This window comes from Panthera onca, chromosome C2, assembly GCF_046562875.1.
Source record: "Panthera onca isolate mPanOnc1 chromosome C2, mPanOnc1 haplotype 2, whole genome shotgun sequence".
In the NCBI taxonomy this organism is placed as follows: Eukaryota; Metazoa; Chordata; class Mammalia; order Carnivora; family Felidae; genus Panthera; species Panthera onca.
Genome location: NC_138347.1, coordinates 77,772,728 through 77,798,070, shown reverse-complemented (window position 1 = coordinate 77,798,070; position 25,343 = coordinate 77,772,728). Strand labels below are relative to the sequence as shown.

The 25,343-nt window shown below is 36.8% G+C and overlaps 1 protein-coding gene across 1 annotated transcript; it reads left to right on the top strand.

The window, feature by feature from the left end:
• On the top strand, positions 1-23,359 carry CLDN16 (claudin 16). The gene is given in 7 exon segments (XM_060639527.3): positions 1-353; positions 356-403; positions 405-539; positions 14,019-14,121; positions 17,393-17,557; positions 21,191-21,382; positions 22,129-23,359. Coding segments are annotated over 7 exon segments (921 nt in total). The 5' UTR covers positions 1-209; the 3' UTR covers positions 22,263-23,359.
• Positions 23,360-25,343: the final 1,984 nt, after the last annotated feature.

The window sequence follows — 25,343 nt, the reverse complement described above, 5'->3', positions numbered from 1 at the left end:
TGAGAAAGATCGGTTTACAGGCGTCAGCATGGGGTGTGACCCTTCTTCTCTCCATCTTGGCGCTGGCACGTGCCTCGGGTGACCATCACCTCACATTAGCCCACAGTCTGGCCCGAAAATGTTACCACAGTGCCTTTTCTCCCCCACCCAAAACACACTCAGCCCTTTCACTGACCTGGCTTCTGATTGGAGGCTGGTTGCTTTGGATAATGACCTCCAGGACCCCTCTGTGGGTTACAGCCTGTTCGCGTTACTCTTACCACAACTTAAGACGTCTGCGGTGGGGTGTGAGGAAAAGTAAAAGACCGGTATTTTCACATCCCCAGGTACCAGAAGCTCAGAAGACTGACAACGTTCCAGCCACCTGAGTGGGCCCAGGGCTCGCAGCTGCCCATGTGTCCCTTCCAGACAGGCTGCTTGCTAAAATGAGGGATCTTCTTCAGTACGCCGCCTGCTTCTTTGCCTTTTTCTCTACTGGGTTCTTGGTTGTGGCCACCTGGACAGACTGTTGGATGGTGAATGCTGACGACTCCCTGGAGGTAAGAAGTCAGCACCTCTTTTTCCTGACCCAAGCCTGTCCAAATTTTCTCTCAGCCCCGCTGTCTCAGGATGCTTACTGGGGATAGAAATAATAGCCAACATGGATGGACTTACTCCTTACTTACTACTTACTGAGTCTTATGTTAGCTCATTTAATCCTCACAGCTGATCTATGAGGTAGGCATTGTTATTATCCCATTATATAGATGAGGTAACTGGATAATCCCTCTTTTTTCTTAAGGATAAATTCCCATAAGTGTAACTACATAATCCCTGCCACTGAGTCTTCTAGAAACTCACCTCTTCCACTGCTGCTTATACTAAATTATAATAACATTCCAATGACAGCCTTTCTCATAATCATTTTCTAATTTGGATGACAGCATTATGACTGGCCTCTCTTAGAGTGATAATCTAAGAAACTGAGTAATCAAGCTCAAGGTGTATAAAAACCTACCCATTTCCTGCATAAGAGGAATTGTTATTTTAAGGTGCTTCCAAGTAGGAGCGAGAGGAAGAACAAATCTTTCCAGTGGGTCCCAAAATATGGGGGACAGATATGGATTTAAGAAACTCTCAAAAATAAGTTGCTCTTGGAAGCCAACTGTTAACACAAATGAGTGAGTGGTTCACATTTGCAGATTTTATTTTTCTTACTAGAGAAGCTCAGAAAGAAACCATTTTGAAATTTACAATAATTTCCTGCGGCTATAGGAATGTGAGGAAGGTAGAACTGATTAAAAATCAAATCTTCAAAATCAGCTACTATTCATTAGTGAGGTTTCAGAAAAAGTAGGTAAGAAAAGAAACAATATATCAGGAACTCAATGACTATGCAGCAACCCATTCTACTCTCTTACTTATATCCTGAGGGGAACAATTTGTTCTAACAAACGCTATAATATCACCTCTATGAAGTTTAGGAAAGATACCCAAGAGCTAGTTTATATATTTTTTTCTCCTAATTTTATTTATTAGACTCTCATGTTACAGTTAGAAACAGAAAGTAATGACCTTTCTATTCTGCTGTGTATTATTTTGGCTTGCTTTATTTATTTATTTATTTATTTATTTATTTATATTTAGCTTTTAATTTTCCTCTGACTTCTACATGGCATTTCAAAACCAACAGAGTTATAAATACTTCTTTAGAGCTAGAAAATTATGTGCCTGAAAATTGTGATAGAATTGAAATACTGCAAAGGATGTGTGCTATATGTGAGTCCAGTGATGTATTTTATCTGGCCTTGCATGTAAGTGGTGAATGAAAAAAAGAATGCCTTTTGAACAGTGCTAAGAGAAAAGTGCAGATAAAAATGTCTGCTGCCATTAGCTCCCCAGAATCCAGACTGCCAGTAGTAGGAGATTAATTTAGAAATATATTGGACTCTAGCACACACAAAATTATTTTTGAAAAATATGCAAAATCTCATCTAAAAGCACTGTTAAAATATTTTCTGAAACAATTTGAAAATCTTTCTGCTTAAGCTGACAGAAATACTAACTTCACTTGGCAAGAATGGAAGTTTAGGAAGGGTCAGACCTTGCTGAGGGAGATTGAGAGTCCCGGCATTTAAAGCATTTTCTTGCTTGTATCTCAGTACATCCAACCAATTTGCCATCTGCTCTGTGCAAGAACACTTCTAGTTAAAATGAATGGTATGAGCAGTCCAGGTTATTCACCTCGAGTAAATCCTTGCTAACCTTGGACAAGAGTTAGTATTTCTTAGCTTCTTTCTTATTTCCCATATTTGAAACATACTATGCAAACATTCTCCAAGACGCTTCCACATTAAAAGAAATACTGTAACAAATGAGGCTTCTGCTCTCCAACAATCTCTATTTGTCAGTATTTTCAATGCGACAGGGACCTCTTGTAATAATTCCTCCTTCAGTTGGCCAATATATGAAGACATACAATTATCCACAGATTTCAGTGTTCTGATACCCACTGACTCAAGTCTGTTACTCTTGCTCCTTGCTTCCTTCCTTATGTATGTATCATTTTTGGTCCACATGAGCAGCTCACTTTAAACAACTATTGGACAAAAGTCAACACAGTAAAAGCGCTTTTAAAAAACCCACCTGTGCAGTATTTAAGCAAAAAGGAGTATTATGAATTTTTAGCTTTGTTGGCTTTGTTAATCTTCTAGAGCGATGGAGATGGAAACTGGAAAATGGATTCAACAGTTCAATTCAACGTAACAAACATGGAATGTATGACATATAAAAAGTACTGGGCTAATCTTCCTAGGGGAGGCAAAGATAAAGCGGGAATGGGTCATGCCTTCTAGGAGTGGACATTTAGTAGAGAAAAAAGATACACATGGAACTATAATGAAAGGCATAGGCCAGTTCATATTTGAGAAAGAAATGAACAATATACCATTGAAGCAAAGAAGATAGAATGATTATTTCCTGTTGAGGACATTGAAGCTGGCCTCAGGGAGGAAAAGGCATTTGAGCAAAGCCTCCAAAAGGACTTCAAAAGGTAGAAATGGCAGCAGGGGCCTTCTAGACGAGAGGATACACGGCAAAAGTACAGAATGAGTAAAAACTCAAGGCTTGTTAGAGGATTAAGATGAATAACCGGGAGCACAAGGCAGAAAGAGCTCAAATACTCTTTTGTCTTACTACAGCATACTCAAAATAGTATAAAACATTATTTTGCCTTACTCATGCCTCCGTTGAAGAAAGTTCTTTGCATTAAGTAAAAATGTTAGGAGAAAAGAAATGGCACACGGATGGCACAGTGCACAGCTCCAAACCAGGGACCAGGGGCCCTGCTCCTTCATTACTGATTCCTGTGTCTCTGGGAGGACTGATGCGGTGGAAAGATCTAGGGCTTCGAGATTATTCCAGCCTGTGTTCGCATCTTACCTGTCTTCCATTGAGCAAGCCCCAGCTCTGTCTTCAATTAGCTCAGTTTCTTCAATTAGAAGATGAAGTAAACTCCATAGTTTTAAGATCCTTCCTCAGTCTTCATGTTGTTTAACACAAGGACTCCTTGACTATGACTGTCTGTGATCCCAAAGTCATGGCCACTCACTGAAGGACCCATGGTGTCTACAGTCTCCCCAGAAACTTCCATCTGGAATCTAATGCAAACCTTCTCTGTTTCTCTGTTACTTCCTATGTTCTTCCTTCCATATTACTCCATTCCTCATTACTTATTTCTTCTTGTCCTTCCCTCCACCCTCTTTTTCTCGATACTTCCATTCTCCTTTTTTCCCCTGTCTCCTTTCTTCCCTCTTCTACCCCTTATGCTCTTCCTCTCCTTACTTATTCTTTTTCCTTCCCATAATTTCCCCCTCATCTCTGTTTCCTTCCCTCTCTCTCTCTCCCTTTATTATTTTCTTTCTATCTTCTTTCATTCCACAAATACTGTCTGATACCTCTGTCCCCTGGGGTTGCCGTGCGAACAGGTTTGGAAGGAATATGTGACCTGGATCTACCTTGGGTTGTCCCAACATTACTGGGAGTTATGGGCAAGTAAACTGAAAGTTGCCATACGGTGTGACAAGCACCATGATAACAAATAACTCTGAGTGACTGGCTCACCCAATCTTAGAGAATGAGTAAAGGCACCCCAGAAGAAACACCTAGCATAGGACCTAAGGACAGGTGAGTAAGGAAGAAGTAGAGAGTATTGCAAGCACAGGAAATAGTATGGGCAGTGATCCAGGTATGAGAGTAATATATGTGTCTTTGGACTATGTCAGCATGGTAAGAATTTCCAATGTAGGTAGGAGACTATAGGAGCTTGGTCATCAAAGGCTTTGTGTTCAAGTAAAATATAGATCTTACACTGTAGTGAAAGGTGTTTCACTGTAAACAAATATGCACATGTGTTTTACAAATATCAATTGTTGTGGCTACTTATGGGGAAAGGTTAGAATGAATAGAAGGAAATGTAGGAGACTAATTGGGAGGTCTTTGCCATAGAACAGGAGGGAAACATTGATGGCTTGAACTAGTGAGGCAGCAAGCATAGAGAGACGTGAAGATATGGGAAGCTCTAAAGAACTTGAATGGATAGGATTAATAAGTGCATGTGGAGAAAGGAGCTGATTCAAGGGACAAGCCAAGGTTGAAATCCACTTTACTGTTTTTAAGCAATTAGAGGAATGGTGGAGTCACTCACCAAGAGCTCAAATGGAGGAAAATGAGTCTCTGTACAGAAGTCATTAAGCAGCAATGTCCCTGGACCATCCCACTATTTTTTCCTCACTGAGATTTTTATACAGCACCTCGAGGGAGCCAGGAGTGAAATGCTTTCTAGTGGGAAAGTTCACAGGTTGGACTTGATGTGAGAGGACCCTAGATTAAATCCCACACTCCCAGGCAATACCTGTATGATTTTAAATAGCAGACGTTTAAATTGCTGTAAAGCACATTTTTTCTTCTGTAAAGGGAGGATAATAATGTAATAAGTGCCTTGTGAGGATTAAGCTTGTGAGCTTGTCCTAAAGCATTTACCACAGTCCTGGGCAAATACAAATCAGTCAATAAATGAGAGATATATTATTGTCTATTTGCAGTTTATTGTTTTGTTTTTGTTCTGGAGGAGAAGATGACATTTTGTATAATGTTCACTGAAGGGAGAGATATGAGATTTAAGTTCTATCCCTGTGTTAGCTATTGATTCTCTTGGAGAAATTTTGTTCACTTCTCTGAGCTGTGGTTTGCCCATTTTTATACTTATGACTGTTTCCTTTTTATCTAACCAGGGAATAAGAGCAAACAATAGAGACAAAGTAGCATAAGTTACCTATTAAATGCATTTTAAAAAGAAAAATAAAATGAATTATTATTATTAGTTTGTTAACTATATTAGAAGATATGAAATTCTTCATATACCACACTTAAATAAAAAAAAAGTAGTTTCTTGGCAAAGTTCTTTCAATTATCAGAGGGAAAGAATGTTTTCACAAGATTAATCCATTTTCAGTTAATCTTGCGTTAATTATTTACTGAGAATTTGCTATACACCAAGCACTATTATGATTAAAATTTTATTACTTCAAATGAAGGTTTCTCACATTTGGATTTATTTTATCCCCATGATCAGGTTCTTCCCTGGGATTTCTAATTACATTAATGATGCCGCAGTTGTTTTGGATATAAAATCAATATTAAAATTATCATACCTGCATGTACTCTGATTATATATATATATATATATATATATATATATATATATATATATACTGGTTTTACTTTCCCGACTCATTGCAAACTCATTCAGCAGACATTGGCGGCTACAAATATTCTCTTGTTCATCTCATGATCTCCTCCTCTTCACACCAATTTCCACATCATGGAAACTCATGATTCACATGAACTGACAGGGTGCATCTATTAAGATACTTGGCATGTTTATGAAAAGAATGAATATAATGCGATGTGATCTTTGGAAATCACACATTGAGCCATAAATGAAAAGTATCTCTGTGGGGAGACCACCACCATTTTCTAGGCAAGGCTTTTTAATCTTAGTACAATTTAAAATTGTTGAAGATATGGATTTCGTCCCTTTTTTTAAAAAAGCAGGAATAAAAATCTAATTCCCTGGGATGTACAATAAGGTTGGTGAAGAGTGTATTCTGGTCCAGAGAATATAGCTTTTTCTGCCTGGTGCTTTAAATAAAGACAGAAATGAAGAAAAGAAGAGAGGAAAAAGTAAACTAATATTTTATTACCATTCACTCAGCAAACACTGACCTGTCACAACCGATGCAGTAGTCATTGCAAAGTTAGGATGCCATGCTTTCATAAGCATTCTAAGATGATTAAACGTGTGATTTAAATAAATTAAACAATAAATGTTAAAACTGATATATTTAGGGGTGCCTGGATGCTTCAGTCGGGTAAGTGTCTGGCTCTTGTTTTCAGCTGGGTTCATGATCTCATGATTCGTGAATCTGAGCCCCACATCAGGCTCTGAGCTGACAGAGCAGAGCCTACTTAGGATTCTCTCTCCCTCTCTCTCTGCCCCTCTCTCACTCGTGCACTCTGTCTCTCTCTCAAAATAAATAAATAAACTTAAAAAAATAGAAATGTTTAGTTCAAATATGTAAATTAGGTAATATAACCATGAAGACCATTTTACCTACTAAGTAAGTATTATCTCGTTCTTGCCATTTTTACTTTTAGCCAGCCTCCCACAAATAAACAGGCAGAACTAAACCAAATGTATTTCAGCAAATAACTCGTGGCACATAAATGGAGAGGAAAGGAAAGGTAACATCTATTATGCTTACTTTAATCATGCTTCTTTACCTTTATAAATGACTGTTTTGAGTTCTTTTAGACCTTGGGATAGTTATATATATATATATATATATATATATATATATATATATATATATATATATTTGAGAGAGAGAGAGCATGAGTGGGGAAGAGGGGCAGAGGGAGAGATAGAAAGGGAGAGAGAATCTTAAGCAGGATCCATGCTCAGCATTTATCCCTACATAGAACTTGATCCCAGGACCCTGGAATCATGACCTAAGCCAAAATCGGGAGTCATACACTCAAGTGACTAAGCTACCCAAGTGTCCCAATAATATAAAATATTAAAATGAAAAGTTCAGAATCCTGGTATAAAAAAACTCAAATGCATTTCATGTTAAAATTGAAATTGTCTCAAGTATTAGTAGTAAATTATGTTATTTACTATGGAATTATTAAGGTTTTGCATCTTAATGAGTATATTTAAGTAAATACTGGTAACAGCTAAGTTGTATCTTCTGTATTAAAGAACATTAACACAAGAATGGTAAAGTGGTGTGAAAAGCATAAATTCCTATAATAGGTGTGTGCAAGGTGGTTTTTAAAATAGTACATCTTCATGGCTTATTCTACTTTTCTTTTGGGTTTTGCATACTTCTCTCTCTATGTATTATATTTACACACACATCTCAGTGCATATGCACTTATAACTTAATGAGCATTGACAAAGAAAAATCTTATTTTATAGTGGCCAGCCAACAATACATATTTATTCAAACTATTGAGTATATAAATATATTTTTCCCCACACAGCTGGAAGAAAAATAAATGCCGATTAATTAAAGTATTTTTAAGTTTCTCTAATTCCCAAAAGATATATAAAATACATGGAGGCAAGACAAACACATCCAGTACTACAGGAAACAAGACAAGGCAGGCAAAATTATATGTTGCTGTCTGTAAATATTTCCAGAGTGACAAGGAAAAAAAAATGGCAAAGACAAGGGTAGAGAAGCCTTAATGGGAAGTTGCTAAAGAGATGGGAATAGGAAATCCCAGGATTAAGGAACTAATTTAGGATACTATAAATTCAACAGGGAAGAGACGTGGTCAGTATGGTGTCCTAAAGAATTTTCTGAGTGGTATCCTGCTCATCCCGTGTCCTGTGGTAAACACTTACTTCCCAGAGCTGGTCGAGTAGATAGGGTCCAGCCTGAAAATAAATCAGTATTAACTCTATAGTCTAAATCATAATTCTTTGACTCCCAGATTCAGCTGTTTTATCCATTCAGTCAAGTCAGAAGCATATATTAAGCACCAGTTGTGCATAGAGTGTATCAGTAACCATTATCTAAAGACAGATAGTTAATGTGAATTTTAAAAAGTGACCAGGGCGCCTGGGTGGCTCAGTCGGTTGGGCTTCTGACTTTGGCTCAGGTCATGAGCTTGCTTTCGTGATTTGGAGCCCGCGTCAGGCTGTGTGCTGACAGCTCAGAGCCTGGAACCTGCTTCGGATTCTCTCTGCCCCTCCCCTGCTCGCACTCTGTCTCTGTCTCCGTCTCTCTCTCAAAGGAAATAAAGATTCAAAAAAAAAGAAAGAAAAAGTGACCAATTTTTTTTTCTTAATAAACATCTTTTGAGCATCCATTATGTTCCAAGCAGGAGGGTCTGTAAGCTCCTTGAAGCGAGGTGCCATACCTTTCTTGGGCTTTGCTTTATCCCCAGCATTTTGTTAGTCTGTTGACTGGCACATGGCAGATCTTCAATGAATATAGTTTGAAAGAGGACAACAGACAGACTTGGGAGACAGATGTCTGCAAATGCACAGAAGAATAGTAATGCAATATTGTAAATACTATAGAAAATATGGACAGATTATGGTATGATCTAGGAATAAATTAACCCTAGCTGGAGAAACTGGGAGAACTTCTTGGAAGAAGGAGTATCTTTGAAGTGCCATTTGAAGGATAGGTAGAAATTTGACAAATTGAAGGCAAAGGGAGTCATTCTCATTATTATACACAAGGAGTGAGAAAGTTAAATGCTGTTAGGAACCAGGTAACCAACATCCTTGAGAGAGGCAGATTGGGGGAGGAGGGAGGAGGAGGAAAACTGTGAGTACAAGCCCCATCTAAAGGAAGCAGCCAGTCCCTTGGTGCTAATCATTGTTATGTGGGACTGAGGAGTCCAGGTGGCCAGCATGACTAAGTTGCCAAAGGAAAGCAGAAATATGGACTGTTCTATAAGATCTCTGTTTTACTATTGTAATGAAATAATATTAAGAGATTTATGCCAGCCTCATGTTTGTGACTTGTGCTTTTATTGTTACATCTTGGATAAACTGAGTTCTCCCCATTTAGGAGATAATCTCCTCACGTCAGGACAGATATTCATTGAAATAATATAGAAATCCCTCTAGTATCATTATCTGTATTTATTAATGTATAAATTGCATGTTAAAAGAGTAAGCTTAAAATTGCAATCTTCTATTTTGAATGACCTTGCAAGATAAGAATTATTAGTTAACATTTTGCATTTTTGCCCTTTAAGAAAGGTTAATCATAATATTTGAAGCATCAGTCTCCTTTTTAAACAGAACCTTGTCTTAAAACTTTTAAGAATTTAGATTTACTTGCCTTTGAGAGAGTTCTTAATAAGCCTCTGTATAACACAGGAATAAGTAAGTGAAGATTATATATTAGAGCCAAGGAGGGCTTCCCTAAATATGATAAATACCATAAAAAATTTTAACCTTGTCTTTGTGCACAAAGGCACCTTTAAGGGTGTCTCCAGTAAGTGCTATATTAACACAGAAGTTTAGTTAATTACAGCCACTATTCTCACGTACCTTAACCGAGTGTGAATACCAAGCAATCTAATAGTGTGCCCCTGAGCATTAATACCTAATGAAATTAGATTCCTGTTTCCTCTAATGAGCTCATTGCTTTTCTAAATATGGTCATTGCAGGTAAATGATCAATAGCCTTGAAAATGACACCACTGTTGGATTATTTTGCCAAGAGACTCTTTTTTAGTGTAAAATGAGTTTCCTACATATATATCTCAGGTTCCTTTCTAAATAACCTCATATATAAAAAGAAATACCACAGTAGGAATGTTTGTTTGTTTGTTTTAATGGGGCTATGTTAGACAGCAGGAATTATGGACAGTCACTGTCTAATTATGGAACAGTGACTTCAAATCCGTATAACCTAGCTCTAGTTGGTATAAACTGGATCCAGTATGTTCTTGTTAATTGAGGGACTGAACAGGAATAAGCTATGAGAAGTCCTGTTTTCTATTTCAGTATAACAGTTCTGTACCAATCATCTCTACTGTATTTGTCTCCTAGGGCTGCCATAACAAATTACCACAATTTGGTGGCTTAACACAAGAGAAATTTATTCTCTTGCAGTTCTGGAGGTTACAAGTTTGAAATCAAGGTGTTGACAAGGCTGTGCCCCCTCTGAAGGCTCTAGGGGAGAATCTGTTCCTCTCCTCTTCTGGCTTCTGGTCACTACTCCATTCCTTGATTTACAGCCACATCACTTCAATCTCTGCCTCTCTGGTCATAGTACCTTCTTCTCTATGTGTCTCTCATTAAAGCACTTGTCATTAAATTTGGGGCCCACCCTGGTAATCCAAGATGATCTCATTACCTCAAGATCCGTAACTTCACTACATATGCAAAGTCCCTTTTTCCTTTTTTTTTAAATATGAAATTTATTGTCAAATTGGTTTCCATAAAACACCCAGTGCTCATCCCAATAGGTGCCCTCCTCAATACCCATCACCCACCCTCCCCTCCCTCCCAACCCCCATCAACCCTCAGTTTGTTCTCAGTTTTTAAGAATCTGTTATGTTTTGGCTCCCTCCCTCTCTAGCCTCTTTTTTTTTTTTTTCCTTCCCCTCCCCCATGGCCTTCTATCAAGTTTCTCAGGATCCACATAGGAGTGACAACATATGATATCTGTCTTTCTCTGTATGGCTTATTTCACTTAGCATCACCCTCTCCAGTTCCATCCATGTTGCTACAAAGGGCCATATTTCATTCTTTCTCATTGCCACGTAGTACTCCATTGTGTATATAAACCACAATTTCTTTATGCATTCATCAGTTGATGGACATTTACACTCTTTCCATAATTTGGCTATTGTTGAGAGTGCTGCTATAAACATTGGGGTATAAGTGCCCCTATGCATCAGTACTCCTGTATCCCTTGGGTAAATTCCTAGCAGTGCTATTGCTGGGTCATAGGGTAGATCTATTTTTAATTTTTTGAGGAACCTCCACACTGTTTTCCAGAGCATCTGCACCAATTTGCATTCTCACCAACAGTGCAAGAGGGTTCCTGTTTCTCCACATCCTCGCCAGCATCTATAGTCCCCTGATTTGTTCATTTGAGCCACTCTGACTGGCATGAGGTGGTATTTGAGTGTGGTTTTGATTTGTATTTCCCTGATGAGGAGCGACGTTGAGCATCTTTTCATGTGCCTGTTGGTCATCTGGATGTCTTCTTTAGAGAAGTGTCTATTCATGTTTTCTGCCCATTTCTTCACTGGATTATTTGTTTTTTGGGTATGGAGTTTGGTGAGTTGTTTACAGATTTTGGATACTAGCCCTTATCTGATATGTCATTTGCAAATATCATTTCCCATTCCGTTGGTTGCCTTTTAGTTGGCATTTCCCACTCCGTTGGTTTTGTTGATTGTTTCCTTTGCAGTGCAGAAGCTTTTTATCTTCATGAGGTCCCAATAGTTCATTTTTGCTTTTAATTCCCTTGCCTTTGGGGATATGTCAGGTAAGAAATTGCTGCGGCTGAGGTCAGAGAGGTTTTTTCCTGCTTCTCCTCTAGGGTTTTTTGATGGTTTCCTGCCTCACATTCAGGTCCTTTATCCATTTTGAGTTTGTTTTTGTGAATAGTGTAAGAAAGTGGTCTAGTTTCATTCTTCTGCATGTTGCTATCCAGTTCTCCCAGCACCATTTGTTAAAGAGACTGTCTTTTTTCCATTGGATATTCTTTCCTGCTTTGTCAAAGATTAGTTGGCCATATGCAAAGTCCCTTTTTCCAAAAAAGATAACATCCATACATCCATAGGTTCTGGGGATTAGGACTTGGACAGATCTTTGGTGGGAGAAGTGAGGGAGGGGGCATAATTCAACCCATCATACCTACCCTTCTTCACTTTGATTGTGGTTAGTTAGCAATGTTGAACACTGTCACTACTCAGGTTGTTACGATGTTTAAGTACTTTACTAAGATCACTTATGAGCAAATCATTTATATTGTGTGTTTGTAATTTTTTAATTCTTATAACTATCCTAGCACTATCTCCTTTACGCAGATAAGAAGATTGAGGCTCAAAAAAAGGTAAGATCTTGCCCAAAGATACAACACATTTAAAAAGTATCAACTTAGATTTAAAGTCTATACTTTTTTAGTGGCAGCTTAAATTGCATGCATATCTAACTTGAGAGGCTCACATCCATCATTAAAAAATTGGTATGTTAACTTTCACAAGGTAGATCTGTGTTAAATTTTTGGTTATTGCAGTTCCTAAGGCAGATAATATCCCCAAAGCATCCCTTCAGTTTTAACCTTAGGAAGAGCAAGCCAAAGTGAAGGTTTGTAGAATAATAGCCATAGGACAAGATTAAAGTTAGGGTTTATAACCCTTCACCCCAAGCTATCTTCTCATTTTCAGTGCTGGAGTACTCTAGCCTGAAACGGATTTGGAATTTCTTAAAATGGGTTTTAAGTATACTGCGGTGCTTAAGAACAAGCACACAGATTGCCGTATTTGTGAACTATGCTTGCTTGGGGTTATCACTTACCTTTTATATTCCTCATTCTCCTTATTTGTAAAATAGCTGATAGTAATTGATGTCTCACAGGAGCAGTTAAGGAATAAATGGGATAATAATATACTTAAATAGTAACTGCTTCACAGTATGGACTCAATATAGATTTATTATTACTGATTATGTGTATTTTACCTATAAAAGGACAATAGAAGTACAACATTGACATTTGTAGTGGAAGAACAAGCAGTAAAGTTTTATTTGGCACACAATACAGCTGCAAGGTAGAGCACCAAGCAAAGCTTCAAAGCACAAACATTCCCTGATACGGTTTCCTTTTGCAGATCAAAGGGTTTTACGTCCCTTCCTTTCTTCTTCACACCAGTTTTAATCTCCCCGCTTTGGCATTTCTCTTCCCACATTGTTATTTAGTCTTTCTTTAAGGAAAAAAAAAATAAGTTTTTATTTTCCAAGATAATTCTTGGTTAAATTTTACTAAACTATTCCCAGAATCCCAAGGTAATGTGAATCTGTAATTGAATCAGGACAAACAATCATATTAGCTCTGTTCCATATGCATGAGCTGTGTCAAGAATACTTGAAACTATTTCCCATTGGCATGTTTACAATTTTAGGAAATCTTTTGTGACATGCAGCTTACAGATAAAACATGGAATGGCTCTGGGCACTGGTATCTTTTAGCTCTAGGTGGACACTTAGAATCATCTGCACTATGATTCTAAGTAAAAGTGGTTTCCAGCTGTCAGGTTCTATGACATTAATGCTCAGTTCGTTCACATTCATAACATAGCTGGAACATTTGTAATGTGTCAGTGGAGCAAAGAGGAAGAAGCTGTGGGTCTTTATATTTTATTTGTTGCTGTCCTGAGGTATGGCATTCTTTGGCAATTATTGTAAAATTGTGAACTTCATATACAATAATGCCTTTCTTCATGGGACTCAGTGTTTATCGGGGTGAAAAATTAATGTACATTCTTAATAGACTCAGGATGTCAAGAGTTAGCATTTATTGTTTTATTTATTTATTTATTTATTTATTTATTTATTTATTTTTGATGAAAAATGTCAGCAGAGGAAAAGTGACATAAATTGTCTCCATGTGAAACCATGACTCCACGATCGAACCAGCCATAGACATTTGCCTATATGTAATGAAGACTTTAGTTAGGTACCACTGCCCCCCCTCCCCACCCCATCAGGAAGTGAATTCATTTCCTGGTGGAGAAAGCCTTTAGTTGTTAGTGCTTAAGGGAAAATACTGTAAAACACATTGTGTTTGTTGTAAATGAAATTCTGATCACGCTTGCAACCAATGTACTTTACTATCAAACGCACAACAGCCGAGGTCTTCCTTTGATCCAGGGGAACTAGAGTGTGCCTGCATGAGTTGTTTCACACAGTGTCTTCTCCCAACATCTAGGTGAGCACCAAATGCCGAGGCCTCTGGTGGGAGTGTGTCACGAACGTTTTTGATGGGATTCGCACCTGTGACGAGTATGATTCTATCCTTGCCGAACACCCCTGTATGTATGCCTTAGACAACCCCCTTGCCAGGGAGGGATCCCAAACAGGTTTTCATTGTGTGTGTGTGTGTGTGTGTGTGTGTGTGTGTGTGTGTCTCCAGAACTATGGTAAAGTTCTGTCTCATTTTAAATGTTTCCATAAAAAGTTCAGAAACGTGAATTGAAACACGTTGGGCATATTTTATCTTTTTCCATGTTGTATACATTCTTTTAAGGTAAAAATATTAACTTCTTCATCTCTGCCCCCTCCCCCCAAATACCTGGCAGAGTGTCTTACACACAGTAGACTTAAAGTAAACACTTTTTAAATTGAGATGAATTCTTCAGGTTGTGGTTACTGGAGGATTAGAATTGACACATTAGATGAAAACCATTTCAGAGATGTCTTTTAGCTGTGATGTAAGTCAGATAGGAAGTTGACATTAATTCATTGAGAGAGTTGCTGAGAAAGAGAGAAGGTGGAAACAGAGGGGGCAGAGACAAAGAGAAAAACAGACATGGAGATAGGCAAAGAGAGACACACAGATTATAGGATCAGGGAATGAAAAGAATCAATACATATGACACACAATTAACAGAAATAGTAAAGCCAGCTCCTTCTTCTTCCTAACCTTTAGCTTTAAATTTTAATTAGGTGTTAACAAGGTCCATATTTCTATGAATAAAGAGATTTCATAGATGAAAAAATGTTATCATTGATTCTCTCAGTTTTTCTCCACAGCAGATATTTATTTATTTAGAACATTGAATCATGCCAAGAAATACTGGTGCTGTTGTTAAAGCTAATTGGTTTTGGTCTCCTTCAAAGCAGACGGGGTATGGTAGAGCCTGGCAACTTCTTTTCTGAAGATAAATGAAAAGCAAATGCTTGGAATGTGACTTTTCCCCTGGACAGCTATTTCAGTCCAGGGATAAGCACTTAAAAGGAGCAGTGCTCTAAAATATCTTCTTCTGCTATTTAGGATTTGAGTGTTTTTTTTTAACCTAATTCATAAAGCCTATATTTCATTTTTTTTTTGAAACTTCTTAATTCTTTCTCTTTTTCCCTCCTTGTGGTAACCTACTTCTATCCACGAAAAAGCATGATTTGGTCAATAAAAATGTAAGTTCATGTGGACACTAGGCTATTCCAGAAATGCGGTGCTATGGTGGGAGCGGAGAAAAAAAAATAAAGATAAAATATTTCAAACTTGTAAATGTTGTTATGTATATTTATACAAGAATAACAGAAAATCACTCATAAGCTTACTGCACAGAGAAAACTGCTGATTGTATTTTTAAATATTTATTTTTTTTAATCTTTTGCCTGCACTAGCTCACATTTTAAAATATGTTCTTACCTATTAATTTCAAATAATATCTTAAAAAGTAATTACTTTTGTTTAAGAAATTCCATCATATGCTTAGAGACTACATGTATTCTAAGAAAATAACAACTATACCCTCTAAGTTAGGATATTACCTATAAAATTTTATTTTTAGTCTTTGATATCTTTTATAGAATCACAATTAGATAACTTTTCCCACTGTCCTATGGACCTAGGATATACAGACCGAGACAAAATTTTTTTTTCAGGGCTCTTGTTGATATAGTTAATTTGAGTTCCCTTTTCTCCAGTCAGAATATTTAACATTATTCTAGCAGCCTGTTCTCAGACAATACCTGGGAAAAAAAAAATTCCTGGTTCATTAGCATTAGCAGTCTGCCTGCAGAACTGCCCTCTTAGAACTGGACAGGCCATAAGGCTGGCTGGATAACACCATAGACATGAGTCCTGGAGTTCTACAGAGCATCAGAAATCATGCTTTATGTGGGATCAAGGCTTGGAGAGGGGAAAACCAGGGTCACAATTTCAAGGTGTCCCATCCAAAGGCAATCCTGGCCCTGTTGGTCCCAGGTCCAAAAGGGACTTAATATTTAAGGAAGGCACTCCAAAGTGTGGGACTGCTTGGCTTGGGGTGCTGAGTAGGAGACCCACTTCTATATATATAGCCTAGTTAGGCACATATTTTTCTCTTTCTTGAAATTTGAGAAAAATAAGCCTTAGATTTGGCCTAAATTAGAAATATAAATCTAAATTTTTTGAAATAATGCCATATATTAAGATCTTAAATATTCACCTATTAATCAGGTAAAAGCTGATTTTATGCATTGATTTCCTCTCTTAGATGGATTATAAAGGTATTTTTTTATTTTAAATAAATTGGCCACATTTTACAAGCAATCTATTACTAAATCAGCCCTAAATTTATCTCACCACTGCAGAAGAATTATTTAAAATACAAGGAAGCCCCCATCACTATGAAAATAAAACATAATTACAATACCCTCAAAAAGAATAAATTGTATTCCTCCTTTCCATTAGCGAGCTAAAATAGTAGTAGTTTTGACATCAGGTAATTAACCCTTCATTTCTGACAAAATTTCCCATTTTTAAGTTACCATAACCGAGACTCACAGTTCAAGAGGTTTTCACATTTGAAGATGCTTCCACTGCAGAAGATGATTGCTACTATTCCACTTCTACTTACCTAATACCCTCTTCCCTGGACCTTCTACCACATATTCTCATTGGCCATAGTTGAAATTTGCTCAGTTGACAGTGCAAGATTAAAGGGTTAAGATGGAATGTTGGCCAAGAAGGGTCACCCCTGGAGGCGATGAAAAAGAATATGATCTGGCCTTTAGAAGTAGTCTTCGACTAAATAACAGAAGCTCTGTAGCTCCTCCTCCTTCTAAAGAGATGGCTTTAGAAGAGATGGCTCCCATTAGCTTGAATGGGCAAAAGACATCTTGAATCATTTTATCCTGCTCCCCTGTACCAAATTTTAACCAGTTATTTTAAGTATATTTTTCAATGGAACTTCAAACAACTGTAGTGATCGTTTATTTCTTAAATATTCATTGGGCAACTTCTGCAGAATAGATACTCTACTTTCAATTGAGTATTCAGCTATAATACTTGTGAACAAGTCTCATTCCAGAACAAGAAACAAACAAGGAAAAAGGTATTTAGTGTACACGATAGGCCAAGCATTTTGCTAGGGGGCCGACAAGTCTAAGTAATAATCAGTGCTTAAACAAATAATAATACCGATAATCTCATGATATTTTTGCATTTTATGAAAAAAAAATCCAAGTTCATGCAAATTTAAATTCTAATTCAATAGACATTTGTTAATGTATGTAATTATCTGGTTTTTGGATACCTCGACATTAACATGTTTCCTTCCTCTGACCATGATTTAACCACATGCCCTGATCTTCCAGTGAAGCTGGTGGTAACTCGAGCGTTGATGATTACTGCAGATATTTTAGCTGGATTTGGATTTATCACCCTGCTTCTTGGTCTCCACTGTGTGAAATTCCTCCCTGATGAGCCATACATCAAAGTCCGCATCTGCTTTGTTGCTGGAACCATATTACTAATAGCAGGTACTCTCTGCACTAGGGATGGGGGTAGAGGTGCTCATCTACAGTCTTGAGATGAAGGAGGATGCTGTTGTGAAGCAGTTCATTTTTTTTAAGTTTATTTATTATTAAGTTTTGTTCCAGAGAGAGAGGAAGAGCACACGTGCACATGTGCAAATGAACAGGGGAGGGGCAGAGAGAGGGGCAGAGAGAGAATCCCAAGCAGGCTCCACAGTATCAGCGCAGAGACCAATGTGGGGCTCTATCTCATGACCCTGAGATCATGACCTGAGCCAAAATCAAGAGTCAGTCACTGAACCGACTAAGCTATACAGGTGCCCTGTGAAGCTGTTCATTTTAACATCATATGTGACTTGCTTTTCTAGATTGAAGGAATAAGGAGCACATCAGCCCTTCTTTCTTCAGCTGTGAAATCAGATAATTAATTTTTTGTTACGATGTTAGATAAAAGTTTATTGAAGTCCTCAAACTATTTTTAACCATTTAAAAAGTTATATAATGGTTTAAAATTTTCAAATAATTTATTTTTTATTATTCTTGAAGTTAAATCCTAAAGTCCCAAGGTCCCATCTCCTTACCTGTACCCACTGTAAGAGTAGGCAATTCTTTAGCAATTCTTTAGCAACTAAGTTGTGCCAAGTCCTATGTCAGGTTTTCTTATGTGCCAACCCATCTGAATGTAAATGTAACAATAAGCAGATTATATCTCCACTTAAGAGGCAGATGAATAAATGGAATTCTGAAGGATAATAAATCAAGCATGACTTATAAACAAGTCAAGAAGCACTTTACATGGTGTTTATTGATGAAAAAGCATCATTAAATTCTGTCATTAAATTCACTTTAGTCTTTCTCTGTCACAATATGATGTCTTCTTAAGACCTTAATGCAAGTTGGGAGAAAATACACTGTCCAAGAGATCAAAGTGCAGGAAGATTGAAAACCAATGGGCACACCCCCAGAGAGGAAACTATCTTTTTTTTTAATGGTAGTAGTGAAAATTTAGCAAAGCAAATATAAGTGATAACTTCACCAGGAAGTATAAAATGAATGGATAGGGATTTTGGAATTAAAAATACTTGCAGAGGTGTCTGGCTGGCTCAGTCAGTAGAGCATGCAATCTTGATCTCAGAGTTGGGAACTCGAGTTCCACGTTGGGGGTAGAGTTTACTTAAGAAAAATTTTTTTTAGGGGCACCTGGGTGGCTCAGTCGGTTAAGCGTCCAACTTCAGCTCAGGTCATGATCTTGCTGTTCCCGAGTTTTAGCCCCACATCGGGCTCTGTGCTGACAGCTCAGAGCCTGGAGCCTGCTTCAGATTATGTCTTTCCCGCTCTCTCTCTCTCTTTGACCCTCCCCCACACATGTCTGTCTTTCTGTCTCAAAAATAAACATTAAAAATTTTTTTTAAATTTTTTTAATACTTGGAGATATATATGTGTGACTTTTGACCTTAGGCCAGTTTCTTAACTGGTCTTCTTTACTTGATCTGCAAAAGAAGGCCACGTCCCAGCAATAAAATCTATTCTGAATTGCTGTTGTAAAGATCCAGTGTGGACAGAGTGAGCCCATAGCAGAGAGCCTAACCCATCACACAGTCAAAACTGGGGCCTCCCTGAATTTTTTCACACAAGCATTGAGTCAAGGCCTGATGATCCTTAGGTTGTATTAAAAAACCATAAGATTGGGGCGCCTGGGTGGCGCAGTCGGTTAAGCGTCCGACTTCAGCCAGGTCACGATCTCGCGGTCTGTGAGTTCGAGCCCCGCGTCAGGCTCTGGGCTGATGGCTCGGAGCCTGGAGCATGTTTCCGATTCTGTGTCTCCCTCTCTCTCTGCCCCTCCCCCGTTCATGCTCTGTCTCTCTCTGTCCCAAAAATAAATAAAAAACGTTGAAAAAAAAAAAAAATTAAAAAAAAAAAAAAAAACCATAAGAACTTAGTAAGTTTTCCTTTTTAAGACATTTATTCTCATGTCTGGGTTGGCCTAGTGATAACATAGAGCTTTTGTATGTAACCGTGTGTTTTATTTAACAAATTTAAACAAATGCATACAGTTTTGTTCCAGAATACTTTCTGAGATACCACTATATATGCCACTTTTGATTTAAAAAAATAAAAATCAGCTAAATTTTAAAATATGAGTTGATGAAAAATTCCCTATAGGAATGGATGAAGAAATGATGAAATTAAATTTCCAGATATTGCCAAAGGCTTGAAACCATCATTTGAAATTACTATGCCAAGTGTACCTGGGTGGCTCAGTCAGTTAAGCCTCTGCCTCTTGATTTTGGTTCAGGTTATAATCTCATGGTTCATGAGTTTGAGCCCCACATTGGGCTCCGTGCTGGTGGTGTGGAGCCTGCTTGGACTTCTCTCTCTTTCTCCCTCTCTCCAATCCCTGCCCCCCCACTCACTCTGTCTCTCAAAATAAATAAACCTAAAAAGAGAAGAAATTAGATATATATTATATAATTATATTATATTACATATAATAAATATATATATAATACATGAAATACTAATACCATACATATATATAAATATATATGACATGCTATTTTCATATGGTATAAAATGAAATATATGCATATTTCATATATATATGTATCTATGTGTGTTATATGTATATATAATTTTACATAATCTCTTTCTAAGTTTTAAAAAAGGAATTTCCATCTTAAACCCATAGATTAGAAGTACTGTAGAAAATAGGTGGTAATTTATACCCTGTTATCTAAAGGTTATGTGTTCATTATCTGTCCTTAAACTTCTTGCATTAAACAACTGGGAAAATAATGCAATGAAATGGTGACTTAAATACATATCACAGACCCCCTAGAAAAGAATATGAAACACCATTTTCACATAGCATTTTGTCCTATAGCTCCTCACCTTTTTTTTTCCTGCACCTTAGCACTGATGTGCAATTTATACCTTTAAAGCAAGCGGACTCTACTGGCATCATTCCAAGCCAGTCAAATTGTCAGATAGACTAATTTGGGGGGTTAAATTTTGTTTAAAAGGAATAAAATTTCTTAGTTTGTTCTCTCATGGTGTGCGGGTAGTAGGTAAGAATTTATTTTAAAATAAAGACAATTTTTACTCCAGTTATTTGTTTTTAAGCCCAACAGACTAAGATTATTGACTTCAAAAAACATAGTTTCCATATGGGTGCTGATTATGTAGCTGACACAGCTTTAATTGCGGGTCCAGGGGGTGGGGCAGAGAAGAATAGAATATTCTTAAAGATATATACTTTTAATTAAAAAATCAATAGAGTGAACGTATGCTGTGTATTATTTGTCTTCGATTTTGTGTTCTTTCTTTTTTTCTGTTGTTTTTCATATTTCCTTTTACACAGCATTCAAAATAACATGTGAGAGAGGAAAATTAAAGAAAACCACAATGATCATTTTAAGTTTACACAAACAGATGAACACTGCATTTTAAAATTTTTGTATTTCTCTTTATGTATAAACTGATACATAATTTGGAAGAAACACAAAATAGAAAGCAATTATTATTGCCCCTCCAAATGATTATTATCCCTGTCTAAATGATGCCATCCATTTTGGGTAGCAGTCCAAGAACTTACATTTGGAAAGCCTGTATTATTTTAGCAACTTTTCTTTCTTTCAGGTGCCCCAGGAATCATTGGTTCAGTGTGGTATGCTGTTGATGTTTATGTAGAACGTTCTTCTCTGGTTTTGCACAATATATTTCTTGGCATCCAATATAAATTTGGTTGGTCTTGCTGGCTTGGAATGGCTGGGTCTCTGGGTTGCTTTTTGGCTGGTGCTGTCCTGACATGCTGCTTATACCTCTTCAAAGGTAAGAACAAAATAAAATAGCACACTTACTTGCCTCCATTATCAGTCTTCCCAATCTGGTAGAAACAGTTCTCACCAGTGCGAAATAATGTTGCTTACTTGATCCCTACCTCTTATAAAAAATGACACTTGAGAAGTTTCTGTTGTTCAAGGAAAACTGATTTGCAATATTCAAGCCTCATACCTCATAAGTGGTATATTGGGTGGAAAAAAACCACACCTATAACTGTATCCAATATCTAAATATATAATGATGATTTTAATGTGTTCATAATCTTATATATCTAACTTCATCTAATCTACTAAATTTATATCTAGAGTTAAACAGAGAAGTAGACTGAGAGCCAAGTCAAATATTTGTTGTTAAAAAATATAATGTATTACTATTGGGTTTCTAAAAATATTGTTAAAAAGCAAGAAAATCCATCTCCTCATCAGGAAAGAAGGAAGGAGGGAAGGAAGGAAGAAAAGAGAAAGGAAGGAAAGAAGGAAGGAAGGAAGGAAGGAAGGAAGGACAGAAGAGAAGGAGGAGAGAAAAAGAAGGAAAGTACCTAAGCTTTTAATCTAAAAATAACTTTCCAGATGAAAATCTTAGATTTTATTCTAAGGTTCTTCTTAGATGATTCCTTCTTAAAAGTATTTATATTTTTGTCTCTTTATGAGAAGAATGTGTAAAATGGCATTTTTCCCCAAAGTTCACTGAATCATAATTATTTCTATACAACTACATTTATCTCTTTCCAACAGATGTTGGACCTGAAAGGAACTATCCGTATTCCATGAGGAAAGCCTACTCAAATGCAGCTATTTCCATGGCCAAGTCATACGTAGCCCCTCGGACAGAGACCGCCAAAATGTATGCCGTGGACACGAGAGTGTAAAGTGCCACACATCAGTCTGTGTATATATGTTCCTGAAATGATCAATCAATATGTTTAGGTTAATACAATAGCAGGTTGATCTAGGAGCACTTACTTAGTCCTCATGTTCAACTAAGTTAATTGCTCAGCTTAATGAGGAAGTTTGATTCTGCTATCACTGCTCTTTTTCTGTTATTCCCATATTCTCCTTCCTTTCTACCCTCCTCTTGCACATGCTCACATACACTTGCCCTGTATTTGCAGATAAGGTTGCTAGGATATACAAATGTTTGTTTGTGATTTCATATTGCTATTAGAGATTGTGACATGGTGATATTCAAGTAAAATGATACTTTAAGACCAGAAAGCAACCTTTAAAAGAGGCCAGAGATTCTAATCTTTGAAGGTATTGACAGCCTCTTAGCTCCTTCTCTGGCTTTTGGTTCATTCTTTGTGTTCTCAACTGAGTTATTTGATAACTTTGAAGATGATTTTCCACATTTAAACTAGTATATCAAACCCTACTGTTACTCTGACTCTGTAAAACAGAAAAAAGAAATTAACAGCTTCATCTACCAGCTGCTGGTAGAACTGAAAGATAAGAAGTGTCCCCTCCATACTTGGAATGTCAAAAGCAAATGTCAGATTAATACCAGAGCAGTGGTCACTGTCTTCCTTGTAAACAACATAAGAGATCTGTGTATTATTTTATTGCTACTGTAAGTTTGCTTATATATTGCCAAATTATTAGACCACAGCTGCAACAGCTAAACCAGAGAGTTCAGTCATTTATGTACTGGACATCCAAAAATGTTTCAGAAATGCACCATGTTAAAATTCACTGATTCAGGTGTTCTCCCACCAACTGCATCCTTAGCACCCAGGAAAATATCTGACAAATGATAAAATTTAACAAATATTTGTTGATTGGAAGAAATAAATCTCACAACTCTCCACTGAAATAAAGATCAGTATGTCTCACAAAATGTCTATTTGTCGAGAAAAAAAATGGAATTATGTATTTAATAATACACGTAAAGAAATCAGTGAATGATTGCTAATAGCATCTTGTTCATATTCACACTGTGGTCATACATTTATTTTATTTTTTTTTATTTTTTTTTTATTTTTTAATTTTTTTTTTAACGTTTATTTATTTTTGAGACAGAGAGAGACAGAGCATGAACGGGGGAGGGTCACAGAGAGAGGGAGACACAGAATCTGAAACAGGCTCCAGGCTCTGAGCTGTCAGCACAGAGCCCGACGCGGGGCTCCAACTCACGGACCGCGAGATCATGACCTGAGCTGAAGTCGGCCACTCAACCGACTGAGCCACCCAGGCGCCCCCATTTTTTTTAAATGGTAGGGTTTGTTTTTAAAGTTATATAATTTAATCTCAGGTTTTCTGATTTCTTGTAAGTCACATGAATAGCTTAATGCTTTTGCAGTACCTTAACAGGCTATCCACTGAACTAGATAGTAGTTCTCTGGAAAATGGAAATTTAGCTGCGAATTTCTGAAGACCCCCAAAAGAAGTATTTTAAGTTAATAAAAGCTAAAAACAATGTGAAAATAAGATGATGAAAGCCTAGAACATATATTTACATTGAGAGTGGTGTTCATGACTTCACATGGTATCTCTTTACTAGTATTCTCAGGAGAAATTCTAATCTAATTTTAGGGTTAAGAATAACTGATTCACTTTTATTTCATGGATATTATTAACCATGTAATTGACACTTAAAAAATTATTTGTAGATCATGTTTACCTGTTATACTGGTGTCATTCTATGCAGTTTAAAATTAATTTTGTGTTGTTCTTTCTCAACCTTCGTTTTTAAAATTTTTATTCCCATCCTTATTTTATGATACATTGTCTGTCATGTTTTACATATTCTAACAAGTCTCTTGAAATTCTTCTTGGGAAAGTCAGGGTAAAATTAATTAAATAACTCATTAGATTTTAGAGAGATAAATTTTTCCTTCCTCAAAGACTTCATTTGTATGAGAAAATATTTCAGAGGATTCAGAATATTGACATTCATGAGTGTTTTAAAATTTTTCTCAATAAAAATGTCTCGTATATCCTAGGAGAAATATTCATTTTTTTTATTCCTTTGGGAATGTTTATTACTAATTCACTATAATTTAATGAATCTTCCCAAAATAAAGCATAACAAAGAATACAGTGACAACAACACAAATATTAAATAGTGAAGAAGTAATAATTGACATGGTAGCAACTCAACATGCCCAGAAAGAAAAATTAAGATAAGCCCCAAATGTACAAACAGTATCTGATACTAAAATTCAGTCATATCTTGTTACTTGGAACAAGAAAAAATAAAATTTATAAAATTGGACAATTTTATTTACCTATCTCTCCATTAAATCCTATTTTCTAATATCACACTTTTAATGGAAATTAGCCTTTTGTTATTATACACGTTGTATGTGTGCATTACAGAAAGTTGGAGAACAGGGGCACCTGGGTGACTCAGTCAGTTAAGTGTCCAACTTCAGCTTAGGTCATGATGTCACGGTTCGTGGGTTCAAGCCCTGTGTCCAGCTCTGTGCTGACAGCTCAGAGCCTGGAGCCTGCTTCAGATTCTGTGTCTCCCTCTCTCCCTGCCCCTCCCCTGCTCATGCTCTGTCTTTGTCTCTCTCTCTCTCTCTCTCTCAAAAATAAACATTCAATTTTTTAAAATAAATAAAATAGAGGAATTAACTGAGAATTAGGTAGTAAAATAATTATTGGAGCAGGCTCTGCAGCTCTTGAGCTCAGAAATAATTATTCCCAAGTAAATAATGTTGGCCCCTGATGTGCAGTAATTAATTGAAAACAACATAATGCACAATGCGATATTGGTTACCCTAAGTTTCCATTCAAAAACGCTGGTGATTTGTCACTTAAAATTTTTATTGAGATAATCTTATTATCTCAATAAAAGATAAGGAAGAAAACAAACAAACAAACAAAAACACTAATTAGTCCAGCACTTAGAGAATCTATTGAAACAGAGAAAATTATATATGCTTAAGATTTTTCAAAAATTAACAATACAGAACTGTGAATATTAACATCTCTCTTACCAGCATCCA